Raw genomic sequence first — 20,890 nt, forward strand, 5'->3', positions numbered from 1 at the left:
TATGCGTCTATGTGTATGTTAAATACAGATTCTAAAACCACTCTTCACAGCTTCTGGACACATTGACATTTCATAGATGGTAATAGCAGATAAAATGCAAATGAGATCTCACATGAAAATTGGCCTTGAATAACATTGTCAATCTCAGGTTTCTGTGAGTTACAGGCTTCCACCTCAGGCTTTCACCTCCTCTGAAATACCAGGCTACAGTGGCAATTTCACTTATTCATCTGCAGCACTGACTCTGGCTATATTGCAAAGGCTACTGATCTGAACAGATTTAGAGATAGAGGGTATAAACAGGAATGGGTTGATGTCGCTGTTGATCGTTTTAAAACTATGACGCAAGAGGAATGTCTCATACCTAAAATCAGACCTCAAAAGGCAAATTTTCCTTTCTGTGTCCTCAGATACTCACCCATGGGCTTTGATTTAAAAAAAAGAATTGCAAAACATTGGCATATAATAAAATGGGACCTCAGACTCAATACTGTCTTTAAAGAAGACCCCCCAGCTGTGGTTTTTAAACGCCCTCCTAATTTGAGGGATCAGTTGGTGAGAAATTATACGCCCGAACCTAAACAAAGCACCTTTTTGGATGATATTCCCGATGGGAAATACAGGTGTGGGAGTTGTGCCCAATGTGGCTTTACGACTAAGTGCAAAACTTACACACATCCCCACAGTGGTAAAGCCGTCAAGATATGCGGTGTGATTACCTGCAGTACCAAAAATGTGCTGTATCTTATTAAATGTCCCTGTGGCTTGGGGTATGTAGGAAAAACCAACAGACCCCTTCGTACTCGCATCAGCGAGCACCGCTCTAACATTAGATGCGGGGACGAACGTAATCCAGTGGCTCTACACTTTAAACAGACAGGCCACAGTATTAGTACTTTCCGTTATACAGGCATTGAAAAGGTGTCACAGCCCCCGAGAGGAGGCAATTTAGAACGCCGCCTGTTACGTGAAATGTTTCACATTTACTCTCTTAATACTATGGCTCCTCATGGGTTAAACGAGGAATTCGACATCAAACCTTTTCTGTAACTTGTATACTAGTCTTGTCTTTTAATATTGCTTTATTGCTTTTTTAATGTTTAATGTTCATATAAATCTGACTGTGTGATTTCTCTGTTTATGGTTCAGGGAGCTATGTTTATATACATTGTGGTAGACTGGTATTTTGTATAGGGTATAGACACATATTTTTACTAAAAATGTTTCCCTTTTTCCTTATGGCCACTAAAGAATAATGGCTATTCTATGTAATTGTCATAGATCTGTGAGTCAATTTGTGTGTCAGACTCACAAATTGGGGTGTTGTCCCCGGGTGCTTGCACTCAGTGATTAGTGTATCCTGCCCTCCTTTGTTCTTCATATACCAGTCTCCTCACACTTTTCAGTATACCTGACGAAGGCCACATCGGCCGAAACGTTGTTATTTTGACCGCTCTATTCATAAAACAATAAAACATACAGCATTTTCAGTTAAGAGGAAGGAAAATTGTTGTTGATTTGCTTCTATAAAGGTTTAATGCCTGCATAAAATACGACTATTTTCTTTATTTTTCTTAAAAAGGATATAGAAAATAGAAGTGTATAAGTGTATACTAAGCAGACCATGGGTCATATCAGTGATTACATTACAATCACACTATATTCCCCTATGCGTCTATGTGTATGTTAAATACAGATTCTAAAACCACTCTTCACAGCTTCTAGACACATTGACATTTCATAGATGGTAATAGCAGATAAAATGCAAATGAGATCTCACATGAAAATTGGCCTTGAATAACATTGTCAATCTCAGGTTTCTGTGAGTTACAGGCTTCCACCTCAGGCTTTCACCTCCTCTGAAATACCAGGCTACAGTGGCAATTTCACTTATTCATCGGCTAATTCCTCTTTAAAGGTCACAGTGATGAGTGTCAGTCAGTTTTTTTTAGTCAGTTTCATAGGGCACGCAGGGTCTGCAGCACTGACTCTGGCTATATTGCAAAGGCTACTGATCTGAACAGATTTAGAGATAGAGGGTATAAACAGGAATGGGTTGATGTCGCTGTTGATCGTTTTAAAACTATGACGCAAGAGGAATGTCTCATACCTAAAATCAGACCTCAAAAGGCAAATTTTCCTTTCTGTGTCCTCAGATACTCACCCATGGGCTTTGATTTAAAAAAAAGAATTGCAAAACATTGGCATATAATAAAATGGGACCTCAGACTCAATACTGTCTTTAAAGAAGACCCCCCAGCTGTGGTTTTTAAACGCCCTCCTAATTTGAGGGATCAGTTGGTGAGAAATTATACGCCCGAACCTAAACAAAGCACCTTTTTGGATGATATTCCCGATGGGAAATACAGGTGTGGGAGTTGCGCCCAATGTGGCTTTACGACTAAGTGCAAAACTTACACACATCCCCACAGTGGTAAAGCCGTCAAGATATGCGGTGTGATTACCTGCAGTACCAAAAATGTGCTGTATCTTATTAAATGTCCCTGTGGCTTGGGGTATGTAGGAAAAACCAACAGACCCCTTCGTACTCGCATCAGCGAGCACCGCTCTAACATTAGATGCGGGGACGAACGTAATCCAGTGGCTCTACACTTTAAACAGACAGGCCACAGTATTAGTACTTTCCGTTATACAGGCATTGAAAAGGTGTCACAGCCCCCGAGAGGAGGCAATTTAGAACGCCGCCTGTTACAGCGTGAAATGTTTCACATTTACTCTCTTAATACTATGGCTCCTCATGGGTTAAACGAGGAATTCGACATCAAACCTTTTCTGTAACTTGTATACTAGTCTTGTCTTTTAATATTGCTTTATTGCTTTTTTAATGTTTAATGTTCATATAAATCTGACTGTGTGATTTCTCTGTTTATGGTTCAGGGAGCTATGTTTATATACATTGTGGTAGACTGGTATTTTGTATAGGGTATAGACACATATTTTTACTAAAAATGTTTCCCTTTTCCCTGATGGCCACTAAAGAATAATGGCTATTCTATGTAATTGTCATAGATCTGTGAGTCAATTTGTGTGTCAGACTCACAAATTGGGGTGTTGTCCCCGGGTGCTTGCACTCAGTGATTAGTGTATCCTGCCCTCCTTTGTTCTTCATATACCAGTCTCCTCACACTTTTCAGTATACCTGACGAAGGCCACATCGGCCGAAACGTTGTTATTTTGACCGCTCTATTCATTAAATTTGCCGGGAGCATTAAGACGGTGTGCGGACTCTTTTCTTTTGTTCATGTATATTCAATTGGATCCAGCACCCGTTGCAATTCTTGGATGTGCGTGCACTACCTAACCACAGTGATGAGTGAGCATGCAGACTGGCTTGCCTTTCAATTTGTTCATTATAATAAGCTAGCGGGTCAGTGGGGGTGGACTGGGGAAATGGGCAACAGTGCCAGACCAGTGTGCGCTTACTTTGGACAGACCATTTTGTCCTCAAAGAATTAGCACATTGTAAAGTAACAAGGTCCCCTCCCCTATAAAGAAACACATCCTCTTTTCTCTGCAGTTACAGCAGCTATCATTGCAAAACCCTGATTTTGCATTAGATACAGGACATAAACAGATAAGAGTCCAGAGTTCCTCATTAACGCAAAAGGTGGCTGTTTGAACTTATTCTCGGAATCAGACTGAGTTGTGTGTGGTGTGCATGTTTGTGCTCAAATGTGTTTGATAAAGTACCTGATCTAGGGGTGCAACAATGAATTTAATGAATCAATTTCATCAATTATATAAAATAATGGACTTTAATAAATAATATATGTTCAAAATACCGAAAATAGCAAATCTACAACTTAGTGTGAGCTTGTACTATAGATTTGATGGCTATTCTTACTCTTTTTGCATGACACCATTGTACAATAAAATATAAAATAGAGATTAAGTGGTTCATCAGATTAATCTTTTTTTTTGTGTTGACTCGTTGATATATTTTTTTTTTATACAAATATCCCCAAAACTGCGCTTCTCGATTATTCGATTGATCGAAAAAAGTAATCGATAGAATAATCACTAAGAAAATAATCGCCGGTTGTAGCTCCAAACTGATTCATTTTCATATGGTATAGTAATTTAGAGGATCAATCTTCAAGTATCTTCATTCACTTATCATCTGTGGGAAGAGATGGGATGATCAACTGCAACCAGTTCATTCTAAGGCTGTCTGTCTATACAGCTTGCAGATAACTGGCCGTGACAACAAAGTTACTGTCACATGATCCTGCTGGCTCCTCGGCTCAAATTAAATTACACAGGGAGTCATCGCATGCACCACAGAAATGAAACCTATTCATGTCATTTATTTATGACATTAAAAGCATTAAAAAAAACATTAAAAAGATGAAATGTGGAGATCGTGCCCTGTGTCATGGTTTCTGTCAGGCGACTTCCCTGACCATGTAAAACCATCTATTATCTAGCTCTGTGTGTAAGAGGAACAGTGGCCCTCATTTATCAACGCGGTGCAGCCCGAATAATGAGCGTACGGCGTAATCACCGCACCTTTCGGCATTTATCAATATATCCTGACGTGGGCTTCATCCTACCGTAGGCTGAAATCTCACGTCTGGTCGAGACCAGTTGTTGACATTGGCATTCTACACCTGCGGAGCACCATTGTCTGACTGTCTGACAAGCATCTGGACACATAATCCACTCCTAAATGTGTATATACACTAATAAATAATCGCTGTGAAAATATATCATTTTATAAAGTAATTTAAACAAACTGCTTTAACAGTCATTCAGATAAGATTGTAGATCTGTCTGTATTGAAAATAGCAGATCTACAAGCTCACAAGCCAGCGTTGCATCGCGACGCGTTGTGAGCTTGTAGATCTGCTATTTTCAAAAATATACGAGCGCTTTTGCGCCGGGTCCCGGCCACCTTTTCATGGACAGTGAGGTCTACAAACTTACAGTAGCTTGTCCTATGTTATGGAGTTATGTCATAGAGAGTTATGTAGGCTACACAACCTGGCTGGGTTAAGGATATAAACCCGACGCTCCAATATTAACGTGGCGGCACGGAATCACTGCATTCCGCCCGAGTCTCATGTACCGCTACGCTACGGAAAGACGAAGTTGGGCGGGCGCGTGTGTGTGTGTGTGTGTGTGTGTGTGTGTGTGTGTGTGTGTGTGTGTGTGTGTGTGTGTGTGTGTGTGTGTGTGTGTGTGTGTGTGTGTGTGTGTGTGTGTGTGTGTGAGTGAGTGAGTGAGTGAGAGAGAGAGAGAGAGAGCCAGCGAGAGAGAGGCGTGTGCGTGTGTGCGAGGCGAGGCAAACTGTTTCTTATTGGCTTTTCATGTCTTTGGTCGTATTCTGGTTCGTCTTCATGTCGTAAAATCGGGGCGTTTTGAGAATATTTAAGGGCGTGTTATTTAAATGACGCTCGGTTTCAGCCGTCACATTTATCAACGCTGGGACCAAGTGTACGCTCGGATCAGCTGTGTAGGATGCGTTGATAAATGTGACTTCGACGTTGGTGTACGGCCGAATATATGGAAAAATATATGCCGGTTTATACGCTGCGTTGATAAATGAGGGCCAGTGTGTCTGGTGCATCACCTCACAGATCTGAGCAGAACTTACAGCAAGACAGGAAGTGTCTTCCACCCTTCCTTTCCTACGAAACGATAGAAAAACATTATGTTAATGAGCTGTTGTTAACACCACTTAATTTTTTCACCTATTTTCAAAAATGTTCAAATATTTTCTGAAAATGTTCAAATATTTTCTAATAATGTTGAGAAGATTTGTTTCCTAAAATATATAAAGACATGCCCAAATTAGGGATACCAGGATTAAAGTGGTCAAGTATAGAGGCTAAGTAAACTGATAAAATGTTAACAATTGTTATGGGTTATCGGAACATAAACATGGAGCAAAGAATGTAATGACAGGGGGCTAAAGGGGTTAGAGATAATAGATGGCAAAATGTCTTGGGTCAGCTGCCTTGTACAGTACAATGGGTTTATATAAGGGGTCTGTCTGATAAAATGAATATCAAATGTCTAAATACTGAAACAAGCAACTTAAAAACCAGAAAAGCCAGAGTATATGTTAACCCTAGAACACTAACGTTCAATATTATCACACCATCACTATCATTGGGTATATTTTACCCAATATAATATATTCCAATATAATATACTTCTCATCAAAATATATTTAAGTACAACAATACATGGCAAATTGAGGTACTCCTTTTTTAATGTTCAATATAAAATATCACAAAAAATGAAAAACATCATCCCGTGTTTTTGATGTTTTTGATGTGACCTATAAAAAAGCAATACCATAATAAGACCTCATGTTTGCAAAATCTGTGAAAAATGTGGGAATTGTTAACAAATAATTCCTAAAAAAAACAGCAAAACATGGAGCTGGGAACTTCTTCTTTGGTCCACCCATTCCTGGGACATGTGAGCCTTGTCCAGTGAAGGCACAGTCTCCCTACATGACTGACAACTGTGGGAGAGCCCACCCGATTTATTTTACTCTCTGTCACTATCGTCGGGTGAAAATCACCCAATCACCCAAAAATCACCAATAACTCAAAAAACAGGGATGGGGCAGCCGGTAAACAAGCCTACCTTCAATGATGTCACTGAGCAGCCTGAAGGTACCCAAGGACCCACCCACCTCAGACATCAGCAACACAATGAAAATCACCCGACGTTAGTGTTCTAGGGTTAAAGTGACCCAAACATGTTTGAAAGCGAAATATCCCTTTAAGTGTTTTCAAGAATAGCCAAGTAAAATAAGGTTAGACTAAGTGTTTTAGAGGTCATTGGTGGTGCACGTACTACATTTTCCAGATCCAGACAAGTGAATCATTGTCCAGCTGTCCACAGAGCTCACAGACATGCAATGAAGTAAACACTGCAGGTTTACTGGAAGCTTGGCTGGCAATGGCTTATGTGTTAAAAACATGTTTATATATAGCTGTGATGTCCCTGGTTCACTTCTGGACCTGTGTTGCTCCCCCACATTCCTCCAGGATCAAACAAAATACACACAAGAGAACGTAAATGAATATGCTACTATGGGAAGGTACCTACTGTATATTCTGCAACCCTTTGCATGAGTTTACATTCAATACAAGTGCAATATTTAATATATTTACGCATAGAGGTGAAATGATGTGTACACTTTCAACATGTACAATCATTCATCTTTATTCATCCATCCATAGTGCCTACATCAGCCTCTTTAATGTACACTGTATACAGCATACTGTACTGTATGTATTCTATCTTTCTGCACATCTTTATATTTGGAGAAAGTATTAGCAAATCATTTGCTGTTTCTTAATAGTTTTAAGATTCAAGACATTTATTTGTGACACTTATAGTCTGAGTGTGACAAATTATATATTTTTTTAAAAACAGTTGCCAACGTGCGACCTCAACGGCACCTCCCCGTGACCCCACTTTGGGTCGTGCCCCATTGTTTGAGAACCGCTGGTATATGACATAAAATAAATGAAAAATATAGCACCAACATCACTGAGAAATCACTCTGATAATAAGTGGAAACCTTTATGTCCAAAACGGTTACTTTTAAGAATAAAAAAAAAAAAGAAATATTATATTCCAATGAATCCAATGTAGTTATAATTTAGTCTCTCTTGTTAATACTATAGGTTAATTGGTTAAAACATTTTTTTTTTAAACTCATAGACTTCAATCCACTTTCAACCTGGCACATGTAGCAGTAACAGCTCTAATAAATAAATGAAACCAATTTACTTTTCAAAGAAATAGGAATACAAGTTCACTTTGACAATGATTAACTTGTACTGATCAGAAGCAGGCCCAAATATTGACGGTCATTTCTGTGAAGCAGCTTGTACTCTGCTGTTGGACTGGTGGGCAACAAGCACATGTCAAAATGGCAACTGGACACAGACACCACAATGTATAGGTAAGTGTGAGCCATAATATGCTGTCACGCTAAATATGATTAAATGGTGTGTGCGTGCGTGTGTATGGTATACAGTGTGTGTGTGTGTGTGTGTGTGTGTGTGTGTGTGTGTGTGTGTGTGTGTGTGTGTGTGTGTGTGTGTGTGTGTGTGTGTGTGTGTGTGTGTGTGTGTGTGTGTGTGTGTGTGTACATTTAGCCATTTATTATCCAGTGCGACTTACAATAAGGAAGGTAAACTTACATCAAATGCAGACAGTGTAGTGCCACAGTAAACTAGGATCACCAGTAAACCAAGAATCAAGCTTCTACAATATACTATCAAAGTATCAGTACACTGAACTGAACTATAGGATACCAGATAACACTGAACTTAGCATCTGTCTGAATGTACTAAATAACATTTTAACCGTGTGGTCAAAAAAAGTTACAAAAACATGCAAACAAATGAACAGGGTAAGTCCGCATGTTTGTCAAAACTAGGTAAAGTGCTACGGGCTAAGGTGGAGTCTTAAGAGGTGAGTCTTCAGATTACGGCAGAAAATTGGGAGTGAATCTGCAGTTCTAACTGCAAGGGGGGATAAAAATATACTGTAATACAGTATAATACAACTTGAGCTATCCAAGACAACCCCCACCCCACCCATGAGCCATGAGTCTCTCCCATGTTAAACTGAATTCACACCAGCAGTGGTATTCTGCTTCACCATCCTGAGACAGTAGCGAGATTCCATGCATTGTCTATGCATGGTGAGGAGTGACCACTGCCTTCGACGCTGTAGCAGGAGGTGGAGCCAGCTAAAAGTGCTGCGGCAAAGTTGAGAAAAGTTCAACTTTTCTGTTGCCACTGCGCAGCACACCAGCAACCAATCAGAAGCATGCTGTTGTCTGTAAACAGTGTGCATACCAATTTGATGTGAGACATTTTATACACACACATTTTGCTGAAAAATGCTTTGAGGAAAATCGCTGCTGGTGGTGGGAATTAGGCATTACTCCTGCAGGGTCACTACAATGCAGTATACATATGATCTTTGTCAAAATTAATGCTATATCATTTAATTAAAAATATATATTACAAGGTAGCAGTGAATGTATTCACACAGTGGCTATTTTTCACTTACATACATCATAATAGTGGGGGAAACCCACCCTGTGGCTGCCGTGTGAAAATGGTGAATGAAATGTAAAGTTGCATGCTTTCTCTTCAGATGAAAACGATTGCCTTGGCCCAGAGATCCCTAATGCAGAATACACACCTCCTCGCAGGTCATTTAAGGATGGTGAAACCATTAGGACTAATTGTGATGAAGGGTATGACATCAGTGATGACATTGCCACTGCAACATGGGGACAAGGAAACTGGACATCACTTCCTATTTGTTACAGTAAGCATGTGAGATGTTTGAACGGGAAGTTGTTAATCAAAGTGTTAGTTTAATGTTGTTTTTAAAATTCAAATCCCTGTGAAGTGTTTCTAACCTTCCAATTCAAATGACTCTGTGTCCATCTTTTTTGTTCTCCTCTCATGTAATTAATATATCTGTTTACAGGGAGTGTATTTGCATGTACACAGCCTACTGAAATACCCCATGCAGTAATCATGCATGAATACCAGACAACATTTCCTGATGAGAAGACTATATCATATGAATGTAAAAAAGGATATTCTGTTGCACAAGGCAAAAGCAAATCCATTATGTGCGCTCTTGGTTCATGGGACTGGGATTTGGCTGCACCATGCAACAACAGTAAGTGCACATTTTCTGAACATGAATTAATAATTCTTTAAAATGGTTTAGGAATAGAAATGGACTAACAAAACCAAACATGGCTAGGTGAAACCTAAATGGCTGGTAGATACATAGAAATAGTGTAAACTGTTTAATAATGTTTAGAACAGTTGTCAAAAACAGCTTTATGTTGAATGGTTCTTGTGAAACATCTACAAGTGATTAATTATATAAAAAATAACTGAATTGAGAAAGTATGACTATAAGTTATGTTAATTCAAACAGAGCCTTTTCATTTAAGCGCTGGTTTCATTAGCGATGTTGACGTGACGGAATACCCCCCAGGTAGACAACAAACCTGTGCATTCATGAGCCAGAGCCTGCTACAAACCTGTACTCCAAAGGAGGATTGCCTGCGATAGGCTTGTTAGTCGTTAGGCCCTAACGAGGCCAACTGAGGATAGACTTGATTGTTCTGTGATTGGCCAATGCTGTAACTTCACCAGTATTGTCAGTCAGTCAGTCAGTCAGTCAGTCGAGACTTGTCCACCTATTGGGCTGGCTCTTCTGGTCCAACCAACAAGGTAACCTAGAGATGTGCATAGTTGAACTGTAGCATCCTCTGGTGGACAAAGGTGCAGACAAAATGATAGTTTCACACTCTTTGCCTCACGATAGCTCAATTAATAATCAATTGTACAAAATGGTTCCAAAATTATTGATTCCACATTATAGACCCTGAATGGAAAGAAAAAAAAGCTTTTTTTGTATATTTAAAAAATTTATCTAGAGTAAAATACCATGGTTACAGTAAACATTGTAAAACCTAGAGTGTTAATGTAGCTCTGAAAGTATATTGACCCATGTTCTTATACTTAGGATTTTGTGTACACCTTACTTCTTCTACATGCTTTATATTGATCTTATAGGAAACAGTGCTATGACATCATTGCCATGCACTTTTCATTTCTTCCACTGCACTACAACTTCATTGTTGTATTTTATCTCTCGTTTCATTTTAATAACCATACAGCTGCTGTACTTCTGCTGCTATGTCAATGTTTTATTTCTTCATACAGATGCTTCTACTTCAATGACAGTTGCTACTGCTTCTGTAATGTCTCAATGCTTCATAGCCATTGTTCACATCTATGCTTCATAAAGCTGCTGCTGCCTACTGCTAATTCGATGCTACATAGAAGTGTTGCTGCTGCTGCTATGTCAACATGTGAGGCTCCATAAAGTTGCTGCTTGAAATAACATGAATTAATGCAATGTTTTATACAGCTGCTGCTATACTAATCAAGTGCTTCTTGGTTCTGGACACTCTATTTATATGTTATTGTTTCATACAGCTGCTTATTCTGGGTCAATGCTTCTTAAATGCTTAATTGCTTTATATACCCCTACAATTGATGCTTGTGGCTATATTTCATTTTAGTTTTTATGTTTGTCACCTTCTTGCAGGAGATTCTGCGCCTGGTGTCTTAACCCCAACTGGGACTGGACTTCTACCAAGTAATAGATACGTTTACATCTCCTTTTACAGCTTCCAAGCAACCTATCTCCTCTGCTCTCCAGTCCCATGAAAATGTATTTAAAGAGCCTGTAAACAGGAAATACCCCGTTTTGGGCATGTAGAAAAACCAGGTACCTTATCTAGATATACTCTTAATGTATGAGTTAAGGTTCAGCCCATAAATCTAACACTACGTGCGAAATAAACTTTAAAGTCGCTGAGAGGTGATGGGATGGGCCATGTTGTCAGACGCGCTCCGCTCCACAAACAAAAGGAATTTGCTGGGTCCAAAACAATGCGTTTAAGGGGTTTTATTAAAGAAATGTGAATAACTCAAAGAGTGCTCAAACAAAAAGTAAAGTAACCACAGCGATCAACATAAATAAAAGAAAGCAAAAATAAAGCGGTCAACAAAAGGTATGGCGTCCCATACCCCCCCTCTCTCTCACTGTGTGTGCCAAACAGGTGACGTTTATGAATTAATCAGGCCCCGTCAATCAAGCATCCATAGCACCAGTGACAGCGCATTCATTTCATTGACCAAACATGTAATCAACATAACCACACATTGCAACAATCCCATTCATGGCTCCTACAGACATAATTTCCTTAAAGCAGTAAATTGACACACACACACACACACACACACACACACACACACACACACACACACACACACACACACACACACACACACACACACACACACACACACACACACACACACACACACACAGTGATTTTGATGCTATATTGAGTCATTTTGCTGGGGGACCCCCTTGAACCCCCTCAAGGACCCCAGTGACCACACTTAGAGAACCATTGAGATAATATTCTTTCATATATTGTAGCAGCTTTTCTAGGATTTTGGCAGAGATGGAACTGGAAGGATGAAATAACTTGAAAAGGGAACCAGAAGTTGAGCTTGTTCCCTTTACAAGTCATTTCATCCTTCTGCTCGGTTCAAAGCTCCCCAGGGCACGTTGCCGTCTTCTGTGTATGTTTATCTTCATACAATGGTGGGCTTTGTACCTTATTTCAGTGGTTCTCACACTCTTTCATGTCAAGGACCCCCACAACTATATGTATTTGGCCGCGGACCCCCATCTCAAAAATATTGTCCCAGGGACCCCCAGAAGCAAAGATCTGAGTTAAAATGTTCGCTTTAAAAAATAATAATAATTAAAAAAAAAAAATATATATATATATATATATTTTTGGGGTCCAACCAAAAGACCAAGCATAGGACAAGGTTCAAAGGTCAGAGCTGTGATATGTGATATGTGAATACACTTCAAATATAGAAGACCATCAGAATGTTGATAAACTGGAACATGACCAACATGTGTTTAAAAGACTAGCAGGAGCGTTACAATCTGTCACAAGTATGATTGACTGGGGAAAAAAGTGAGGTTTTCTTATAATACTAATAGTCTTTGGTCACATGGGACTACTGCTTTTTCAAAACCGGTAGAAAATGCACTACAGTGTAAAATTCCCTATACGATGTTATTGTGTAACACTGTATAGTATTTTCATGTTTTGTGTATTCAGCGCAAACTGGCTGCCGAGACAATGCACTGGCACAATGTGTTGTGTTTGATTACTCTTATCAGAGTAATGGCTATGCAAAACCTGGCATTTCATGGTGGATCAGATCGATTGTTTGAGCGTAACAATGGCAACTTCCTCAAATTAGTGGAGGCGATCAGTCTTTTTCACAGCGTTATGGCTTCTTAAGAGAGTAACTTCAGAACAAACGCACGTCCACTATTTAAGACAGCCAAAACAAAATCGTAGCAATGTTATCATCCCAAATTCAGAAAAACATTCTCAGTATGCTGAGTACAGCTAAATACTATTCCATGATTTTAGATTGTACCCCTGATGTGAGTAGGACAGAACAGATGACCATGATTGTGCGTTTTGTTACAACACAGAAAGGAATAGTGGAGATAAGAGAACATTTCTTGGAATTCACAGAGGTTAATACATGTACAGGTGCCGGGTTGACTGATGTTCTTGTTAAGAAACTCAAGGAGCTGGATATTGACTGTGGGAGCGGGTATCTGAAAACATATGAACTGTGTATTGTGAGAATTATTGTGAGAGTTTTGAAATAATAAGGATTATAGTAGATGTGTATTTGACAGTGTTTTGGTTATTTGTTGATAGTATTAGAACTGTGCATGATGCAACTGTGCTTAATTGTTGCTCTAATCAAGGGATTTAGAACAGCTGTTTTGATTAGGCACAGGTGTGATGATTAGACCTGTATGTAAGAAGCCAGGGTCACAGTGACCCGAGTTAGTACAAGTGGGTACAAGTTGGAAAAGACAGCATTGGGGTTGGACCAGAAACACTTTTCTTAACGTTTTTATTTGATTGAGTTTACACCTTTTTTGGACACATTTTTAGTTTGAATAAATGAAGAAAATGTACTTTGGAAGTGGACTCTATTCTTTTGAAAACGCGTAAGGGATTTTGGCACCTACATTGACATTATGGATATGAGAGGTCAAGGCTACGACAATGGATCAAACATGCGAGGTAAACATAGCGGTGTGCAAAAGCGAGTGCTGTAGATAAACCCGAGAACGTTTTATGTGCCGTGCTGTGCCCACTCTCTGAATTTGGTGGTTAATGATGCAGCCTCATGTTGTCTGCGGGCAGTGGACTTCTTCTCAACAATCCAGGAGGTCTATAATTTCTTCTCTGCTTCTACCTCTCGCTGGGACAAGTTCAAACAGCACATAGGTGAGCATGGCCTCACAGTCAAACCTTTAAGTACCACGAGATGAGAAAGTCGGATAGAAGCGCTTAAACCCATCAGACACCAGTTAGGGGATGATGCACTGCTGTCATTGGCAGAAGATGAAAGTATAACTGGCGTGCGTGGAGCTAAAACAAGATGTGAAGTCAGAGGTATTGCAGCTAAGATCAAAACCTACCCATTCATGTGTTCTATCATAGCGTGGTATGATATTTTAACTGAGATAAATATCACCAGCAAACAACTACAGACAACGGGTCTTGATGTAGCTCGTGCAGTGACACAACTGAATGTGACAAAACAATTCCTGCTGGACTACAGAACAGACAGCAATTTTGAGAGAGTGCTGTCTGATGCAAAATCACTGGCAGAGGACTTGGAAACGGAGGCCTGTTTTCCTGCACAAGGTGCTGTGCGACCATGGAAAAAGAAAGAAATGTTTCACTATGAAGGAGAGGACGAGCCAGTGAGAGATCCACTGGAAGATTACAAAGTGTCTTTCTTTAACAGAGTACTGGACTGTGCTAGCAATGCAGTGGAAGAGCGTTTTTCACAACTCCAGGAGCACGGGGCTATGTTTGGGGTGCTGTATGACATTGCATCCATCAAGGAGAAAAACAGAAATGACGTTATCCTAGAATGCAAGTCACTGGAAAAAGCCCTGACACACAACGTATCCAGAGATATTGATGGGGAAGAACTTTTCGCAGAGTTAACTGGTCTGAGAAGACGTCTCACAGCTGAAACTAAACCGTTAGATGCACTCAAGTACATTTGTGACAGTGGGACGGAATCATCTTTCCCCAATGCCTTTATAGCATTAATAGTGCTTCTCACGCTCCCCGTGTCCGTTGCTACTGGAGAACGAAGCTTCTCAAAATTAAAAATAATTAAAAACTACCTCCGTAGTACAATGAAGCAAGACAGACTTAATGGACTGGCAACGATCTCCATAGAGCACGAATTGGCACAGAAGATTGACATTGAGGACGCAATTAGGAGCTTTGCTTCCATGAAGGCCCGCCGTGTTCATTTCTGAAAGGTAAGGCCCATTTATAGCTTTATTATTTGCTGTGGTTGTTGAGTTGCTGACTGCTGCTGCTGCTGCAGATGTGTTAGTGTGTTTAATGAGAACACATGAGAAAGTGGTAGAGATTGGACTTTTTTTATTTCGTTTGAGGAGCTGTAGACTTGTTGGTTAATATAATAATAGATGTCGGCAGTCGGCCGGCCCGTGCGTGCTTGTCATGACTGTTAATGTTAGAACCAGTTATTTTAATTATCATTCAGAGTGGTTGGTACTCTATTATGGATAATTATTGCTGGTTTGTTTTGTGTCCCTTTCTGTGTACAATTACGATACTGTCGCTTGGCTACCTAGGCTGTTTCAGGACCATGGACAGCGCCACTTGTAATGTGTAGGCTGTAGTAGTGTGTGTGTGTGTGTGTGTGTGTGTGTGTGTGTGTGTGTGTGTGTGCGCGCGTGTGCGTGTGCGTGTGTGTGTGTGTATGCGCGCGAGACTTAACTTTTAGTTAGTATATACAGTACAGTACAGTTATAAATACTGAACAACTCCCCCCCCCCACTGTAAATCTACAGACTGGAAGAGAGAAGGGAATGCAGAGTCGGAGAGACAGACAGACAGAGAGAGAGAGAGAGAGAGAGATAGAGAGAGAGAGAGAGTGTTTCTACGCCCCCCCTCCACCCGACAACATCGTTCACAAATTAAAACATTATATAGGCTAATAGCGTTCTGCTTGCAATGATAGTAGGAATTACAATCTTATGTCTGTCTTTTTAATAAATGCCTAATTTGAAACAGTATGCCCTATGTTGTTATTTAATATTTCTGTAGCTATTGTATGTCTCCTTCTGATAATAAATCGATAATAATTTGATAATAAATCGGTAAAATCAGGCAAAAATAAGAATTAAATAACATAACCCTAACCTAACCCAAACCCTAACCCTAAAACCGAAATAAAGTAACCAAAGACACCAAAAAAAGTATCAGAATCCGCCCAGAACCGCAAAAAAAAACGTGCGCACGCTTCGCGCGTCAAAGGAATCTCGCCTAGAGCGGCGATCAGCCCTCCACCGGCCCTGTCAGCACCGTGTCTACAGTATATAGTGATGGGCAGAACCCCGGTTATTTATTTTACATAGAGCATTTTGAGCACCGTATTTGATGCGTACACTGATTTGAGAGTTTATTCCAAGCCCTGATCCAACCCTTGATGCTGAGTGCCAAACAGGGAGGCATTGGGTAACATTTTAAATTGGCTCTGTCCACAACTGTCCCTTGTTTCCATAAATAAGGTGGCATTCCTCTTTCATGTTTTAGTTCATTTCTCCACAGCTTCATTTGATTAACTCGGAAGCACACATGACACCTTATTATGTGTCATAACAGGGAAGTAAAATAAAAGTACTCATTTTGTTTAGTTCCCTATATATCCTGATGCCAAATGCCAATACCTTTTACTCAAGTAACATTTTGAATGCAGGCCTTTAAGTTGTGCATTTAAGTTATAGCATGTTATATGTAGACTATCCAGGTTCATGTGTAGACCTGGCATCCTATAGTGTGTATATTTTCAATGTTGCCTACAGATTAATTATGTTTTGATATTATACTGTTTAGACTGATGATAGGTTCTTGGTTTACCTATGATCCTAGATTACTATTTATATTCATTTGATGTATTACCCCGTGTTTACTTTGCTTACTGTAAATCACTCTGGATTAAGAGCGTCTGGTATGCCTACATTGTAAATGTTAACAGAGTATTTCTACATTGTGGTATTGCTACTTTCGGTATTATTTATTTACTATAATTGCATGGTGTTGGCTAGATTCATGGTGGAGTTAAAGTGAGTTGTGGTCTAGAGTCAGCTCCACACTCCAGAAGGAGCCAGCCAGCAGCCATAGCCGACAGGAGAGAGCTGGCAGGCAGGGAGGATAAACACAGTCTGTCTATTTAACATCCATACATTTTAGGGCAGGTATAGCGGTTCTCAAACTTTTTTATTAAAGATAAAATCTGAATGAGTAATATGAAAAATGCAGGGCAAAGGTTATTCCTTGGCATCTAGGGAGTGCTCATACAAAGTTTTACACAGATCGGTGGAGTTAGGTAATTAGTTGACTCTCTAAAAAAAACAACCAAACATAAAAAAACAATAAAGTGTTTCTAAGCGTGAGGGAGGAACACACCAGAAAAAGAGGAAGAGAGGCAAAGACATAAAAGAGAGACGACGCAACACTTTTATTCAGTGTGTGTAAAGGAGTGGACCGGAGTATCACTTTAGAATCTAAGCCATTAAGATTAGACTCTGAAAACATGGAGAAGGAAGAGACAGACTATGTGAATTTCCAGAACAACACTCCATCTCAGGAGCAACAGCCACACAACATACTGCAGTCTGGTGAGATATGTTATTAACTGCCAAAAACGTTTAAAAACGTGTTTGAGAATTTAGCTGTTGCCTGCCAAAAGACGTTTATAAACGTTTTTTGAAGAAAAAAAATCTAGAAATATTCTCTCATTTTTTAGTTATTTGAGTTATTTCGTTATTCAAAACGAATTAGGAGATAACAATTTCCAAAGATTTGCTGCTCCATTCACTTCAATGTTAAAAATGAAACGGACAAACAATTCACATTGTTTTTTGGTTTAAAACGATTTTCAAACATCAAACAACACATGTTAACGAGGTCACAATGACCTCGTTGACATTTGTGAAACCACACCTGAATCTCCTCAGTGATTAGCAACCATCAGGGGATCAATCATACTGGAGGAAAAAATTCTATGGCTACTTGAACAGGTAACACAATCGTTAAAAACCCTGGCAGAGGCTACAGACTGCTCTAGAAAAACTCTGGCAGTCTTAAAACCATCCATATATACAGGTACATACTGCAGTCTGGTAAGATATGTTATTAAAACCATCCATATATACAGGTAGATACTGCAGTCTGGTAAGATATGTTATTAAAACCATCCACATATACAGGTAGATACTGCATTCTGGTAAGATATGTTATTAAAGGGTCAGGGTTAGTGACATTGCATCATCAACGATGAGATTGATTGATTGACACAATTGCATGTAAATGTGAATACATACAATCTATGCAGGGACATAGATTGGTGAAGCAATAGGAAGCGGCGCTGGAATCCAACCGCCTGGGTGTGGTTCCGCCCTTCAAGACCATCGATAGGGCTCGCCCTTTCAGGCTACATTTCTTTGACATAAGACTTTCAGATAGGGTGGCCATTCGTCCAGTTTTAGGATGGACGGTCTGTTTTTTTACCCAGCTGTCCTCCGTCCGGCGCACCCTCTGGCCGGACGCATAATTGTCCGGCTTTAGAAAGAGTGGTTGCAGTGTACATGTGTTACTGGTTTATATTTACATATCTTGGTAAATCTCACGTTTCATTGGTATAGATTAGAATATCAGCTGGCAGCCAGCGCATTGGCTATGCATTGCTGCGTGCATGCATTTTCCCAACAGTCACTCACACTGACTATTGACTCCATCCTCCCACGCTTGTTATGTGGATGCTGCCATGCTGGGTCGGATTGAAATTGACGGCAAGTACTGTAGTTGTAACAAAGGTAATCTGCGGTAGATTTGCCCAAAGTTGCCGAAACTGAAAATTTCATTTAGCGAACAATGGAGCAAGGAAGAAGAGTTCATAAAGAAAAGTAGAATTGACGAGTATCGTGCTGTGTGTAACAGACATGATTGATGTCAGCAACAAAGTGAAAGATGCCATAATGGCTTTGAGTGACTGACAAGCAATGACTCAATCTGAGATGTGCCAATCTGGGAACCCATCGCCAAATAAAAAGCCCTCTGCTGTTTTTTACTCTTCACTTGGCTCTGGGAGGAAGAATCTGTTCTTGAGAGATTAGAGAAGTGCAGGTAGGCCTACCCTCTCGTCTTTTTTTCCATCCTGTCGGATTCACAATCCGCAGCAGAGCGATCCACTCCCCTACTATGTACATGAAGCTCATCTTCTCTTCCCTCTCTCTCTGTTTTATTCTTTCAGATATGCCAGTGTAGATTAGATTTACATTGGGACAATTTAACTCAGGAACAATTCATTCAACAACAACCTAAGAAAAAGACAATCTAAATATGAAGAAATTAAAACAAAAGCACGTAAAGAAAAATATTACAAAATACAATCATTCATTTAGCAGAGCAGTTTAAACCCCTTTAAACCTATTTTACACTATTTTCAAAAGTAGCCGATCTACAAGCTCATAGCTTGTATTTTCTAAAACATTGGAAAAATCTGGAATAATCTTGGGGGGTCCCTGGCACAAAATATTTTGAGAAGGGGGTCCGCGGCTATAATACATAATGCTACATAGGCTATAATACACGTGCCCGACAAAAGTCCTCCTTTCTGAGGTTCTGCTGGTGGCCACCGAAACACACGCACGCACGCACGCACGCACGCACGCACACACACACACACACACACACACACACACACACACACACACACACACACACACACACACACACACACACACACACACACACACACACACACACACACACACACACACACACACACAGCTGAGCTGAACTTACTGGTACACTGTGCTTCGTGTCCACTGTCCCTTCAGTTTCTTCAGAGAGGAAGTGCAGCTCCAGGTTTCCTGTGGTCGCTGTGGGTCTGCTAGGTCTCCTCCTATTGGCTGGAATCACAGTTGGAGTTCACAGTAAGTATTCACCAATTATATTGGGAAAAATATATTCCACAAGGATGAAGGATTGACACTGTTTAATTGAATAGATCATGATCATACAGCTTCAGAGCTAGCCAGGTTGCTAAGCTAGACTGACCAGCCCACTCTCCAGCCCCCCTGGGCCCAAGTTAGGTAGCCCCTCTGGGCCCAAGTTAGGTAGCCCCCCTGGGCCCAAGTTAGGTAGCCCCACTGCGCCCAAGTTAGGTAGCCCCCCTGGGCCCAAGTTAGGTAGCCCACCTGGGCCCAAGTTAAGTAGCCCCCTGGGCCCAAGTTAGGTAGGCCCCTGGCCCAAGTTATGTAGCCCCACAGGGCCCAAGTTAGGTGGCCCCACTGGGCACAAGTTAGGTAGCCCCACTGGGCACAAGTTAGGTAGCCCCACTGGGCCCAAGTTAGGTAGCCCCTGGGCCCTGAGGTAGTAGTAGTAGTAGTAGTAATAGTTTATTTTGGTCATTATCCATATACAAATTATGACACTTCATACAACAACACAAACACAAAACAGCAATAAACTGCTAGACAGAAAAGGTGTAAGCTGAAGCTATAGCTTATATGCCTAGTACCCTTCTTACTTTGAATAAGCTATATAAAACATAAATAAATTGTAGAATCATCAATCAGTTTAGACAAAACAAAGACAATATTTTTGTAAATATTTCGTTATTTATTATATTAACGTTTTATAATGAATTTAATACCATATTCATTTTTTCAAAAATTGCAAAGCTACATGTTTTTCAATCATTTTCACAGCCATTCCATATTTGTATCGCTTTTGCAGATACACATTGCTTTTTACTTTGTTCTGACCCTACTTGTTTTAAGTACTCTGTATTTGTTCCCCTCAATATACCAGCTCTCTTTATCTTTAAACAGCCTCTGAATGCGGAAGGTGATTTCTGTGTGCTTTGTATGCTAATAGCACAGTTTATTTTATAAATAACACAATATGTAAATGTAACATGTAGATGACTGGACTATATCATATGCAATCCTTTTTATACATTTTTTACAAGTAGATTACTGGACTATATGCAATGCATGTATTTATTACAAGTAGATGACTGGACTACATGCAATGTTTTTTCTACTATTATATCAATAGAGAAAAAAACAAGTAAACACACTGCTGCTAGATTTT

At 40.0% G+C, this 20,890-nt stretch overlaps 1 protein-coding gene across 1 annotated transcript in view; it reads left to right on the plus strand.

The window, feature by feature from the left end:
* Window positions 1-17,321: 17,321 nt before the first annotated feature.
* The window catches only part of LOC311044963 (intelectin-1a-like), a gene marked incomplete at its 5' end in the record, with an annotated part of 15,886 nt that continues 12,317 nt past the window's right edge, over window positions 17,322-20,890 (plus strand). The window contains 2 exons of the mRNA XM_084056772.1: window positions 17,322-17,406; window positions 19,630-19,725. Coding sequence (XP_083912898.1) covers window positions 17,322-17,406; window positions 19,630-19,725 — 181 coding nt within the window. The remainder of the gene's footprint in view (window positions 17,407-19,629; window positions 19,726-20,890) is intronic.

The sequence above is a fragment of the Gymnoscopelus microlampas genome, assembly GCF_963454915.1.
Source record: "Gymnoscopelus microlampas genome assembly, chromosome: 5".
Taxonomy (NCBI): Eukaryota; Metazoa; Chordata; class Actinopteri; order Myctophiformes; family Myctophidae; genus Gymnoscopelus; species Gymnoscopelus microlampas.